Source organism: Anser anser (genome assembly GCF_964211835.1).
Source record: "Anser anser genome assembly, chromosome: Z".
Taxonomy (NCBI): Eukaryota; Metazoa; Chordata; class Aves; order Anseriformes; family Anatidae; genus Anser; species Anser anser.
In genome coordinates, this window is record NC_139723.1 from 1,323,880 (window position 1) to 1,336,658 (window position 12,779).

At 37.8% G+C, this 12,779-nt stretch overlaps 1 protein-coding gene across 1 annotated transcript in view; it reads left to right on the forward strand.

Annotated features, from left to right (window-relative positions):
• The window catches only part of PCSK1 (proprotein convertase subtilisin/kexin type 1), a 31,787-nt gene extending 19,824 nt beyond the window's left edge, over positions 1–11,963 (forward strand). The window contains exons 11-14 of the mRNA XM_083816284.1: positions 1,442–1,599; positions 3,356–3,489; positions 5,360–5,521; positions 7,125–11,963. Of these exons, the coding sequence (XP_083672410.1) occupies positions 1,442–1,599; positions 3,356–3,489; positions 5,360–5,521; positions 7,125–7,487 (817 nt within the window). The 3' untranslated portion in view covers positions 7,488–11,963. The remainder of the gene's footprint in view (positions 1–1,441; positions 1,600–3,355; positions 3,490–5,359; positions 5,522–7,124) is intronic.
• Positions 11,964–12,779: the final 816 nt, after the last annotated feature.

A 12,779-nucleotide genomic window follows, 5' to 3' on the forward strand; every position in this document is an offset into this window, starting at 1 on the left:
AATAGTATTGTGCATGGATCACTCGAAAGCAGACTAAGAGATTTCTTTTGATTCATTTGGTTTTGTCCTACTGTATTCCTCCAGGGACAGGCAAGCAGCATTTTCTTGCTTGCTATTTTTTAGTGTAAGACTGATGAACATCGATAGCATGAACTCTCACAAAAATGAGATCATTATCTCTGCTTTTACAGACAATGCGTGTATGAACGATACTGTGAAACTGACCCTGATCTGATAAGAATGTTTAGACTGCTATCAGCAGATGATCAAAAAGATGCCAAAGTCTTTCAGAGATTTTTTTTAAAGGAACACCTGTAGTAGTCTTAGCAACTCTTCTCCTGTGACATGCATAGGGTATGTTGAAATCAGGGTGGTATACCTAGCTTTAGTCACATCCATAGCACTGCTCTTATGAAACACGTGTTTCAAAGGTTCACTGAAAAGAGTTACAAGCCATATTCACAAGTGCTCATAGTACAGTGAGCCTAAACTGAGCTCAACATACAAGCTTTAATCACAAATCACTAACCTGATTAATGAGTAAGGATATCTAGAATGTTTTTGTCTCTACTTGTTCATTTACGTGTTTGTTCTTTAGAATAAATACAGATATTTCAAAGACAGAAATTATACCATGTGAGTGCACTAAAAGTCTGTCTGTAAAAACATATTATGGTGTTTTGGAGTGTCACTGCTTGGTAACCTTGCAATTTATGCTGTTTTACTATCAATTTGTTTTTATGAGCCCTCTCCTTTCCACCGAGTGTTGATCTAGTTCTGGTATATGCAATACTTGCTGCTTATGTATTTTTATTGCAGTCTTCTGTGTGACATTATAAAAACAAAGATCCCAATATTTTGAGTTCTGAATGATTTCTATGGAGATTTAGATACCCTAATCATTAGATCATTTAGATACCTTTCTCATTAGAAGTAAAGGAAATTGTGCAGAGAAAGCTATGCATGAGCACGTATGGAGGATGTAAGCCTTTTTTTCTAGAGATGGCATTAACCACAAAAGATAAAAAGCACTATGCCTGATGCAATGTTTTAACTTTATGATAACAGCTCTATTGCATATTTCTATGAGGAAGCTAAGTCTAAGTCTGATAGAGTCATGTGATGTAGCTGACTGCAAAGACTTTTTTTTTGTAGTCTCTGTGGAACAGCAAAGTGCTGACAGAAACTCAATTACCCAGACTTGCTTGCTTCCAGGGTGGGTTGCAGAACTGTAACTTATACAGTGCACACAACTTGATCCACTTCAGTATTTTCTGTACATTCAGAACTCCCAGGGTTTTCGTGGGGACATTCAAAAAAACCTTTTTTTTTCCTTACTTCTTTTCCCACCATTCTTAAATGATTGTTATTGTCTCTACGCTTCACATAATGATCCAGAATCTAGAGTTTCTGTCAATAATATTTACTGTAATTTTGCCAGATTATTAAGAGCAAATGAGGAAGTCATCATTGAAATTCCCACAAAAGCCTGTGAGGGTCAAGAAAACTCAATTGCATCCCTGGAGCATGTGCAGCTTGAGGCAACAATTGAATATTCCCGTAGAGGTGATCTTCATGTCACCCTGGTGTCTCCATCAGGTATGGGAAGCTAAGACATCCTTAGTTTCTGTCGCTGTGGTGTGTAACATTTCATTAAAACTACTTGTATGTTTCTCAGTGGATTAAAAAATAGTTAAATACATCATTAGACAAATCTAGGCACAACCAACAGGTGAATGTGAGGACAAAGCATCCTGGGAACGAGAACTAGTTCTTTGAATGCCTTTTCCATTCTTCTTGCATTTTGGATTATTTTTGTAAGAAGACGATTACTTCAGAAATGAAGGCACTGTTTCTAATGTGTCACATTCTAGCACCAGGACCTGTGAAAACAGAGAGTTCCTGGAGGTATCAGATTGTAATGCTTATCAGCCTTCCTGTGATTTAATGCCCTAATGGAAAACTCAAGAAATCTGACTCCCTAGATTTCACCTGTTTCCCCATTGGTGAATGTAAAAAAAAGTCTGTATTTGGCACCATAGTACAACTATAATAGGTATGCTACAACATAGCAAGTGATCTTGACAGTGCCCTGAAATAAGGAGAACGAAAAGAAAGAAGAAAGAGTATAAATAACTTCATAGAGAGTAAGATCTTCTGTCAGATCTGCTGATATTATTAAAAAGCAAAACAAAACAAAAAACAGATAAACTTTCAGATTTGAATTTAAACGTTGGTCTAATCTAATTTACTGATATTAAAGGGTAATCTAAGAATTTGCATATAATAAACTACTAATGCCTTGTTGATGTGATTGTTGCATGACCTCACTTCAAAGCAGGCTTAGATACTGTACATACAGTATTCTTCCAAAGCCTACCTTGTCTGGGATTCCTTTTAACCCTATCATTAATTCTTCATTTTCTGAGTTTAGCTTTTGTCTTATGGGACCAATGTTGCTGTAATCTGTTTTCCCTTGATTGTTGGTGGTGTTTTCTAATTTAATTCCGTCTTAGATAAGTGTTGGGTTGGGACATATAGATGGACTGTCTCTAGGCACTTCATGGAGCTCTTTCTACTTTTACAGAGATATTTTCCTCCTTCTATTGCTAATACATAGGAAGCCTGGCTTCATCTCAGTAAAACACCCCTTTTTGAAAGACCGATGACAGTAATTTGTTCCTCATCTGCATATGTATATCTGTGGGTTTAGTTGAGGTAGCAATAGTCAAGTATTGCTGCCCCCACAATACTACCATGTTGCTATTATGACTGAACTATCCTTTAGTTATTGCTGCTTTTTTTTTTTTTTTACCTTCCTGTAAAACATTCCTACTAAATATATGTCATCCCTTTTCTTTATTTACAGTGTTACCTTTAAATGTATTTATAGCTTGTGATCAGTCTCCCTGGGGCTTCTCTTGTTCCATATTACATAAATATAGCTTCCATGCTCTCTCCTTATATGCAAATAAACACAAAAAAATCTTCTGCTCTGCATTAGAGTCTCTTCTGCTGCAGAAATGCTTTTTGAACTGTAGCATTTTGTAATAATAATAACAATACAAATAGTTTTTGCCCTGTTGGAGTTCTGGGCTGTAACATTTTACATTCACTCCCCCCCAAAAAATACAATGATGAATTCAGGATAAGGCTTTGGTTTTCAATTCTGTGTGAGCTGGTTTTGATAAAATACCCAGTGACCAGAGGTAGCATGTTTCCCATTCCCCTAGCCATGGCTAAATGCTGTTTTTCCAGGTTACCTTTGCACTAAGTAGTTTGCAAACCAAGCTAAGTGACAAACAGAAGCGTACACATATGAACACTCACTGCTGTTGATCTTGCACTAACACAGGGACCAGCACTGTCTTACTGGCTGAGAGAGAGAGAGATAAATCTCCCAATGGCTTTAAGAACTGGGACTTCATGTCTGTTCACACGTGGGGAGAGAATCCAACAGGCACCTGGGTGTTAAGAATTACTGATGTGGTAAGTATGTTTGTTAAGTTTGAGAGCTAACACGGAATATGATCACTAGCCACTATCAAGTATGTTGAATAGTGAATCTTCTCATTAAGGAAGCTACAGCAAGAGTTTATTTAAATGGAGCATCCATCTGGATTGAAGATTAAAGACTGGCTCATCTGTAGAAACTGCATAAAAAAAAAGATAAAGTCAGATTTTCTTGTTCTAACATGAATGCAAAGCGCTGTACTCATTCCACTGACATGTACCTGTCAAAAGGAGTTTCATGCCTATGTTTTTCTCACATCATATGTCACTGAAAGAAGTCATTTCTTAATATAATTTTTTGTGATTCATGAAGTATGTAATCAAATTTACATATGATTAACTGCAAATTAGTTTTTTTTTTTTTTTTTCTGCAGAAAAGAGCACATGATAGACGATAGTCTCCTCTTGGTACATGTGCATAATTTTCATTAACTCAAACCCCTTGGAATTAATGAATTTCTGGTGACCTTATAGAGCTATTCTGATATATATCTTTCCCTAACCTCTTTCTCAGAGTAATTACTGCTGAACAACCTTTAAGAATTAAAGCCAAGAAATCTACAGATATAAAATAAATAAGTTTACTAAAAGTGCTTGGGAATATGGATTGCGACAGTGAGACAGAAGAAATCTGTTTGATAGGGAACTGAAAAATCATTCTCTTCAAAGTGAGAGTGATCAGGCTCAGTCATCTCTGGAGAATTTCATTGAAGTTGTCTGTTAATCAGCTTGTCATTAAGGATCAGATCCTGCAAGAAACCGAGTGCTTCCTACCAGACACTGAGTCTCCAACCCTTACTGGCCTTGAATTGTAATCAGGAGGATGATGCTGAATACTGAGCAGATGGACAAGGCAGTAGAAGTAAATATTATTATCAACAGTGTAGTGTTAATACTGTAGGCTTAGAGATAACCCCATGGTTACAGATATCCTGCTCTTAGTAACTAAAATAATGCCTTTATTCTATTTTTTGGGGGGGGGAAGGAAGGAAGCTAAGAAGGCATTATGTATGTAACTATCTTTTAGTTTTCATTGTCAAGATGGTGGTTCCTGCAATCTACAATAAACCAAGTTTTTGTCTGCAAGAAACAATGGATTTTTTCCTTAGTTTATAGGGTTTTGTGATTCCAGAAATAAGTTTTCACATTAGTGCCTTCACCTGAAATCAGGGATTGGCATGCAGAGTTACTGGTAATTTAGTTGCCACATAAATTACATATGTAAACTTTGGCATAAACTTAGTAAAGAAGAGCTTCAGCAGCTCTCTTCAGTCAATAAACGACCAAGCAAAAATTCTGGAAGAAGCTTTGGAAAAATAGAGTTTCACTGTCCTCTGTACCCTTCTCTTCCACTTTCTTCTATTTAAATACCATTGGCAAAACTAATGGACAAAACATTTGTAGCTCACCTCCACAGACTGTGTTTTAGATGGCTATTGTACACTACCGCAGAATATTATTCCAAACTACTGTTTCAGTGGTAATTCTTGTGAGAAAATTGCAAAGGAATGGCTTAGTGATCTAATACCAATAACACAAACTTACACTTCAGTAATTTTGTGTTGTGATTTGAAATTCCATTGATGATTACATGATCAATTAAAAATTACATTACCTCAAAATACGAATACTTGGAGCAGTCAAGCCATTGCATTAAATCCCACCTTCTGATATGTTCTGTCTCTAATGTATTAGTCTTTTGGTGCTTACAAATCATGCTCTAAATTTAGATATTGAAAGCTTTATTGTTTATTTTACTGAATTCTCTCTGCTTTTTGAGCGAGTGTCCTCTGTTTTTTCCTCTTACATCCTGAGAACCTATGCTAATGCCGTGCTTGTCCTTTAGTCCAGAAGAATACAAAATGAAGGAAGGATTGTAAATTGGAAATTGATTTTGCATGGCACTACTACCCAGCCTGAACATATGAAGCAGCCACGTGTATACACATCCTACAATGCTGTGCAAAATGACAGAAGAGGAGTGGAGAAGATGACAGACCTCATAGAGGTAGCGTCACAGTAATTGTTTTCTGTATGTATTTTTAAATTTGTAGGAGAATCCTGGCTTTTTCCCTAAGAAGAAGACACATACTCGTTCTGTATTCATTTCCTCTAGCCCCTGAACACTTGTGAGTTTTGCAAGTTCTAATTTTCTCAGAGTCAGCAACTGGTGTTTTTATTAGTCTCTGTTTTCATGTGCCAACACCTAACAGTTTTAGGATTGAAAGAAGGTATTGATACTAACGCTATGAACTCAACAGCTAATGCAGTTGAGTGGTACAAGGAGGGAGGAATGCACCACTGACAGACACATTAAATTTATGTAATTCTAGTGAGAACAAGTGTTCGATCCCAAAGGAGCCTGCTGGAGTGCTTCAAGGGAGTTTGGAAGCAGGTTTGTAACAAAGAAGCATCACAAAAGTCAGGAACTCACTGACTGAGATAGTTCAGTTAAGTGGACCTGTTGCTGCCAGCTCCTTTTTCATCCTTTCCTTACCTTTAAGGTAGAGTGCTGTATGGAAAACAAATGTATTCTAGGCTCCCGAGAATACCAGCGATTTTCTGGATGCTCATGATGATAATATTGTATACTTTCAAAATGCTTGATTATGTTTTTTTCGTCAGCATACTTAATCACATCACATCTATTCATCTCCCCATCAGGTAATTAGGATGTCTGTAAATAACAGAGAGACTAACCTTCTTCAGCAAGGTTACAGAGGAGAATATTGAGGGAGACATAATTATGGTTTTCACATGCATAAAATTAAGTGTCCACAGTTGTGGCAGCTATGTGCAGTAAAATAAACTTGGAAGAAAATAAAACTGGATTCAGGAGGTGCTATAGGAGAAGGTTGGTAGACACATACTAAAAAACAGCTCAAGTTCCATTAGAAAGAGAGACCCAGTGCAAATGAGGACGATACGCAGCCATATATTGCTGCATGGGAGGCATAACAGTGTTTAAATGAGGTTGTGCCTCAGCAATTTCTCTGTACATCTGTATTTGGCAATAGTCTTCCGGAGTTTGCTAAGATACATGTCATGTCCATGGGTTAGCCGTACATTACTTGTCATTTCCCAGGTGAAATGATTACTACAGAGCAGGTAATACGGAGGCATTAGTTCAGTCCTTTCCACAAGGGTATGTGGCACATTCAGAGTTGCCATCGCCACTGCAGGTGCTTGCTCCAGACAGACAGCTGAGGAGCTGTCTCCCACAGTACAACCAGGAGTATTTGTGAGACTGGGACAAATCTTGCTGTAAAATGACAAGTTGTATCCTGCTGCTGCTGTGGGATCTGAATTTGTAACTTCCTAAGTTATCTTCCTGAGTTATCTTACCCTAAGTTAACTTCCTAATCTTCCTGAGGGAGATTTCATACTATATGCAATGCGGTCTGTTTGAATATGAATAATGACAGTCTGAATGAATAATGACAGTCTGCTTTGGAATAAAATGATCTAGTTCTTTTCTAGATGTTAGTGGCTCCTAAGTGAAAAAAATTATATCTACACACACATACATGAAAATCACTAATCGGAGGAAATCAGAATCCAGACAGTTTTGCTTTGACACTTAACCTCTCTTATGCCAATCTGCATTCTAGGACCACACCACACAGGAGAACCTGAGTGAAAAAATCAAAGTCACAGAAGATACTAGTAGTAACAGTGACAAAGCAGAAGATAAAATCCCATCAGAGGCTATGCTACACTTACTGCAAAGTGCTTTTAGCAGACAGATGGCTGAGAAGCGACTGCCAAAGAAGACTGCAAGTGAGAAGTTAAACATTCCGTTTGAACATTTCTATCAGGCCCTTGAAAAATTAAACAAGCCCTCCCAGCTAAAAGACTCAGAAGAAAGCCTGTACAGTGACTACGTTGATCTTTTTTACAATGCCAAACCATACAAGCATAGAGATGATAGACTGCTGCAAGCCTTGGTTGATATCATAAATGAAGGAAACTAAACTATAGGGTATGGCGCTGAGTTGGAAATATTCATTCTCCCCACCCCACCTCCATTTTTATTTTTTTTCAGAAGTCTATTGTATGCTCTAGTTGTGTAATTGCTGCTTTGATTGCTTCATATTTAACACAAATATCAAGGAAGGAAAAAAACAGGTGTGGGAGGATAAGGCAGTAAACTCATGCTTTTTAGTAATAGCTTTTTTCAAAGACTTTCTTCATTACCATCAGAGTAGATTTGCCCCCTCAGGCATGAAATGCAGCAGTATTCCCCTGAAAATACTAATGCTCTATTTTAAACAATTTTCACGTTACTTATTCTTCCACCCTATTCCCTTAGCATGAAGTAGGATTCAAAAGCTGAATTACTAAGCAGTTTTGAACTGAACTGCCAAAGCTTTGGGGATATACTCTCATCCCTGGAATTGTAATGAATAGTGTAGTCTTTCTTATATTCGGCATTTATTCAAGATTTAATACTTGCAGCAAGTACCTCTTCCCTCACAGTTGTTTTTATTTTTTATTTCATTTTTTTGTTCCTTTTCCAAACAACAATGCACTCTTACCCTTCTGTTCTCCTGCAAAGGAGCAGCTGGGAAACTGGAATTGGATTGGAGCATCAGTGAACACTGATGAGGTTATTAATGATTTAGACTACAGACAGACATACTCTAATGTAAAAGAGCTCCAAACAACACATTCCAGACCATGGGGATTCTCACCACCGAACTTAAACTGCCTAAATGAAGTGCCTGAATTATGAGCTTAGTTTTTCTAGGCTGCATGTAGCTAATGAAGACAGATAGCACTTAAGAGCACTTGACTAGTTTTTGCACTGGTTCTGAATTACCTGCTGGAGTACTCATTTATTTTTATTGACTGGATGAACTTTGGGGAAACAATCTCTTACCTTTGGAGCCTCGGTTAGATTTCTAAAGTTGAGTAATATAAATGCCTCCTCAGATGTCTACATCTGCAGCAATCAGGGCAACAAAGCCAGGATCGTTTTGCCCCTTCCTTAAACTGTGACCAAAGCAGTGTAGAAAGGGAAATTATACCAGCAGAGAACATCTAATGAGTGCATTTTGGAGTATCTGTGGTGAATTGTAACGTTTCCCAAATACCTAGGAAGGTAAGGCAAAATGAATGGGGGGGAGGGGGAAGGAGGTGTATGAATGAAAAAACACCCAGGAGAAGGGAGTCAGAAACGGAGGAAAAAACTGCGTGGGTTATGAAGGAGGGAGAGGAAAAGAAGGAAGGGGAAAGTGAAAGAGGAGGAAACGGAGTAGCTTCGGAGAGCAGGAAGGGCAGGTTTCTGCCTACCTTTAGCAGTCATAAGAGACTAAAGATGAAAAGTGAGATGACAGGAAAATGCAAAATGGTGAGAACATGGTGAGACCCTTTCAGAATATAATAAAAGTAGTGAAGGGAGAAGCAGAGTGGCCAGAAAGGTCTATCACCCTCTCCCAAGTGGAAAAAATTATACATGGTATCATATACAGTAGAATGATAGGAATGGCATCATATGGCATCTAATGACAGTTTTCCACACATACCTCTTTAAGGTTGGAGTCAAGATTGATTTACTGTTTTGCTATTCATAATTAAAAAGAAACAAACAAAAACAGCAATGCGTGGCTGGGTGCTCAGAAATAGGAGAGGATCTACTACAAGGAAATGAAAATTCCTAGTGTCTCAATGCAGTGCTAAAGATAATACAAACAAGTGCTGACTAGGTTTTACTTTTCTCTCTCTCTTTCTCATCTACCGTTCAAATGTAGAAATGTAGAAATGTAGACTAGACATTTTCCAGACATTCTAGAAAAAAATGTTCCTTCTTCACTGTCTATCCCTTAAAATGATCCGACTTTCTCTTAAAAAAGAAATTGAATATTTTGTTCATAATTCATCAGTTTGGATAGAGATTTTTCAAACTTCACACTAAATTCTGTAATTTCTGCTTGAAGGCAACTTTGAAAATTATCTTACCAAACTTAAGATTTAAAAATCTTTGCATATTCATTTGATTTTAGTAGGTTCATGTCTACCTGGGGCTCAGTCTGTGTTTTTGCCAGCTTTAGATAGATATGGCTTAGTTGATTTGAAGAATTCTTCCATATTTATACTCCATGCTACAACAATAACAACTGCAAGAGTGAATGTCTCTTAAACTTAAATCGCTTGCTCTCTGCTAAGAAATTTACTTAGAATAAGAAGTGAAAAAAGAAAAAGTTACTGAAATCAGAAAACATTTTTTTTTTAATGTTGTCCCTTCAACACACAAGCTTTCTGGCAATACATAACTACTGAACAAGCAGAATGTGAAATTGCTGCTACTGCAGCAGTTAGTGAGAGCACTAACTTATTTCCACTAAAATTCAATTGTCAGAATTGGGAGTTTGTCTCTACAATAAATATTCCCATTTGGTGAGAAAGGACCACTGTTAGTCCTGTGCAGTGAAATTCAGGGGCTGGTTCTGTCAGATAGTGGTGTTTTTTGCCAGTTGTCAATCCAGTACGTTAGTGAGGAAAGTACTACAAACACTCAAATCAGCCTTTGAAAGAAGTTTTCAGATATAGATGGGTGGAATACATAAGACTTTGTTTTAAGATTGGTTCCTATGTTGTAGCCAAAGTTTCATAAGAGGACAACTTTAAAGTCTCTCTTTTGAATGTTTCCAACCCAGAGTAGACTGTACAGGAGTAAATTATTTTTATTGTTAGTCTTTCCTTGGTGCCTGTGTGGGTTCTGTGAAAAATGTAAAAGGAAAATAATGTTTTCTCTCAGAATTTTAAATTATATTTTCTTTACAGGTATTTATAATGTAGCAAAGATTTTACTGAACAGACAGAATTTTAAAAGGTATAATAAATTATATTGAAGAACCAGATTTTTCTTGGGGAAGAGACAATTTCATCCAATAAAGGTATTTTTTAAAAGGCATGTTCCAACAGCAACTGCAATATGTATGTGATGTGATGTTAAAATTTGTCTACTAGTAGCATAATACAGTGTGTTAGCAGAGCTCAGATTGTGTGGTCTTAACATTTGTAAAGAAAACAATAAGATAATGTCAAACCACTGCCTTAAAACAACAGGGAAATACAGTTTAGAATTGAAAGCAAGAGCTTGAGAAGGTAATGAGGGGCTGGGTGAAGAAAATGTGTAATTATTGAATAAGAAGAACCGCAAAGGATTTCTCCACAAGGAGGAACACTGCACCTTGCACAACTGCAGCTGAAGTGAGGTTTGCTGCTGACAGCAGTGGTATCAGTGTTTGTCTCCCTGGGTCTGAAACGCAGAATTGTGCATGTTTCACATACAAACGTGTCCGAAGCACTACAATGACATAGCAGAGAAGAATCAGTCATGGGGCCAAATTAAATATACAGGTCTTCATTTTCTTGCATCAAAGTCTTACTAGTTAAAAATGCCATTTTTTCCCCACTGCTCACATTTCAACACAATAAAAAAGAAGCCCCCATGTGCCGGCAGTGCCTGTGGAGAATGGCATTTCAGGGGGAGATGTTAGCTGCTCCACACTACCTTGTGCCTCCTGCTCTGTCTGCCCCTCTGCGCCCCGCGGTGGGTGCTCGTGGTCCAGGGGCGAGCCGTGCCATGTTCGGCATGCAGGTCTGTGGGGACCACCTGGCCTCTGTGTACAGCCTGCGGTGTTGGGTGGGCTGCTCTGGTCAATGATGATGCCCAGGGAGATGAAGCCACCCCTGCAAAACCCCCTTCTCCCTCTGTTAGGTGTGGTGCCAGGGTGAACACTGCGCAGAGAGGGATGAGTCTCTGCCTCCCAAAGCCTTACCCTCGGGGGGACTTAGGAATCGTTCTTATACTCGCACTGAGTTCACTTCTCAAGTCTTGGGTAACTACTGCTTGCCAAGCAAAACCTGATTTTTCTGCATTGTCAAAGTACTACTTGTGCTTTCAATAATCTATGTTTGCATAGCAGAAATATTTTTAGTAAATGTGAACAGAAAATAGATTTGTAAGGTAGCATTAAAGAATCATGGAATCATAGAATATCCTGAGTTGGAAGGGACCCACAAGGATCATCGAGTCCAACTCCTGGGTCTCCAAATGACCACCCAAAAAGTCAGACCATGTTTCTGAGAGTGTTGGCAAAATGCTTCTCGAACTCTGGCAGGCTCGGTGCCATGACCACTGCCCTGGGGAGCCTGTTCCAGTGCCCGACCAACTCTTAGTGAAAACAAAGAAATCTAAAGTCTACATTCATGTAATATTAACTTATTTCCACACTAAACAATGTGTTTTCTCTTAATTTGGCTTGATTTTTAAAAGTCATGTTGCATTTGAACTTTCCAATGTTAGCTGGTTTGAGTTACCAAAGCAGGTATGTCATAGCCCCAAACTCAGAGAATAAGGAGTCAAAGACTGCATCCTCTTTTTTACCTCTCCTGAAATCATCTGAAAACAATCATAAGCATTTTCAGTGTAAATAAAACTATTTTAAAAGAGAAAAGGCTTTTTTACAAATATATTACCGACTTTGGAATTATGTTAATATTAGAAAAGATTGGATATAGTCTATTTATGAAAAGAATATATTCATAGGAAGGGGAAACATCTGAACACTGCTGTTGAGCTATTACACATCTTACATACAGAACTAATCCTACAGGAGTGACAGCCATGTTTATCATCACAGTACATCACAGTAGCAGAATGATCAGTGCTGTACCTGCAAAAGCAAACTGACCTCTACCACTGCACTTTTTCAAATATTACAAACTCAAGGGAAGTTGGCTTCCAATTAGTTCAGTTCTGAAAGCAGCTATAGTTTAAAACTTACAGGGAAAAAAACAAAAACAAAAACAAACAAACAAACAAACAAAAAAAACTTTCTTCTCATTATTAGGCAACACCCCTTTTGTGTTCCTGCAGATATATAGAATGTCTGCACAGCTTGAAACCTTTCTATTTGATCAAATCTTTTCTTTCACAAAGTCTATTTCTAAAGCTCCCACCACAGCGGCATTTTAGAAGGGGACAACTCTACAAACAAGCATTTTGCTCTGAATCAGTTACTAAGCTAGCTAGCATTGCTGACTGCAGACTGAAAAGGTTCAAACTCCAACTCTGCTAGGCACTAATAGAAATCATTTCAGTAAATATTTTTCTAGTTAGTGACACAAACACTCATTAAAAATATTGTTTCTCTCATTGCTATTTATGGAGATAATATAACCAGAAAGAACAAGAAATTTTGCTTCCAACAACTCAGTAAATGCACAGTGGAAAATAATATGTCAAATACATTCCA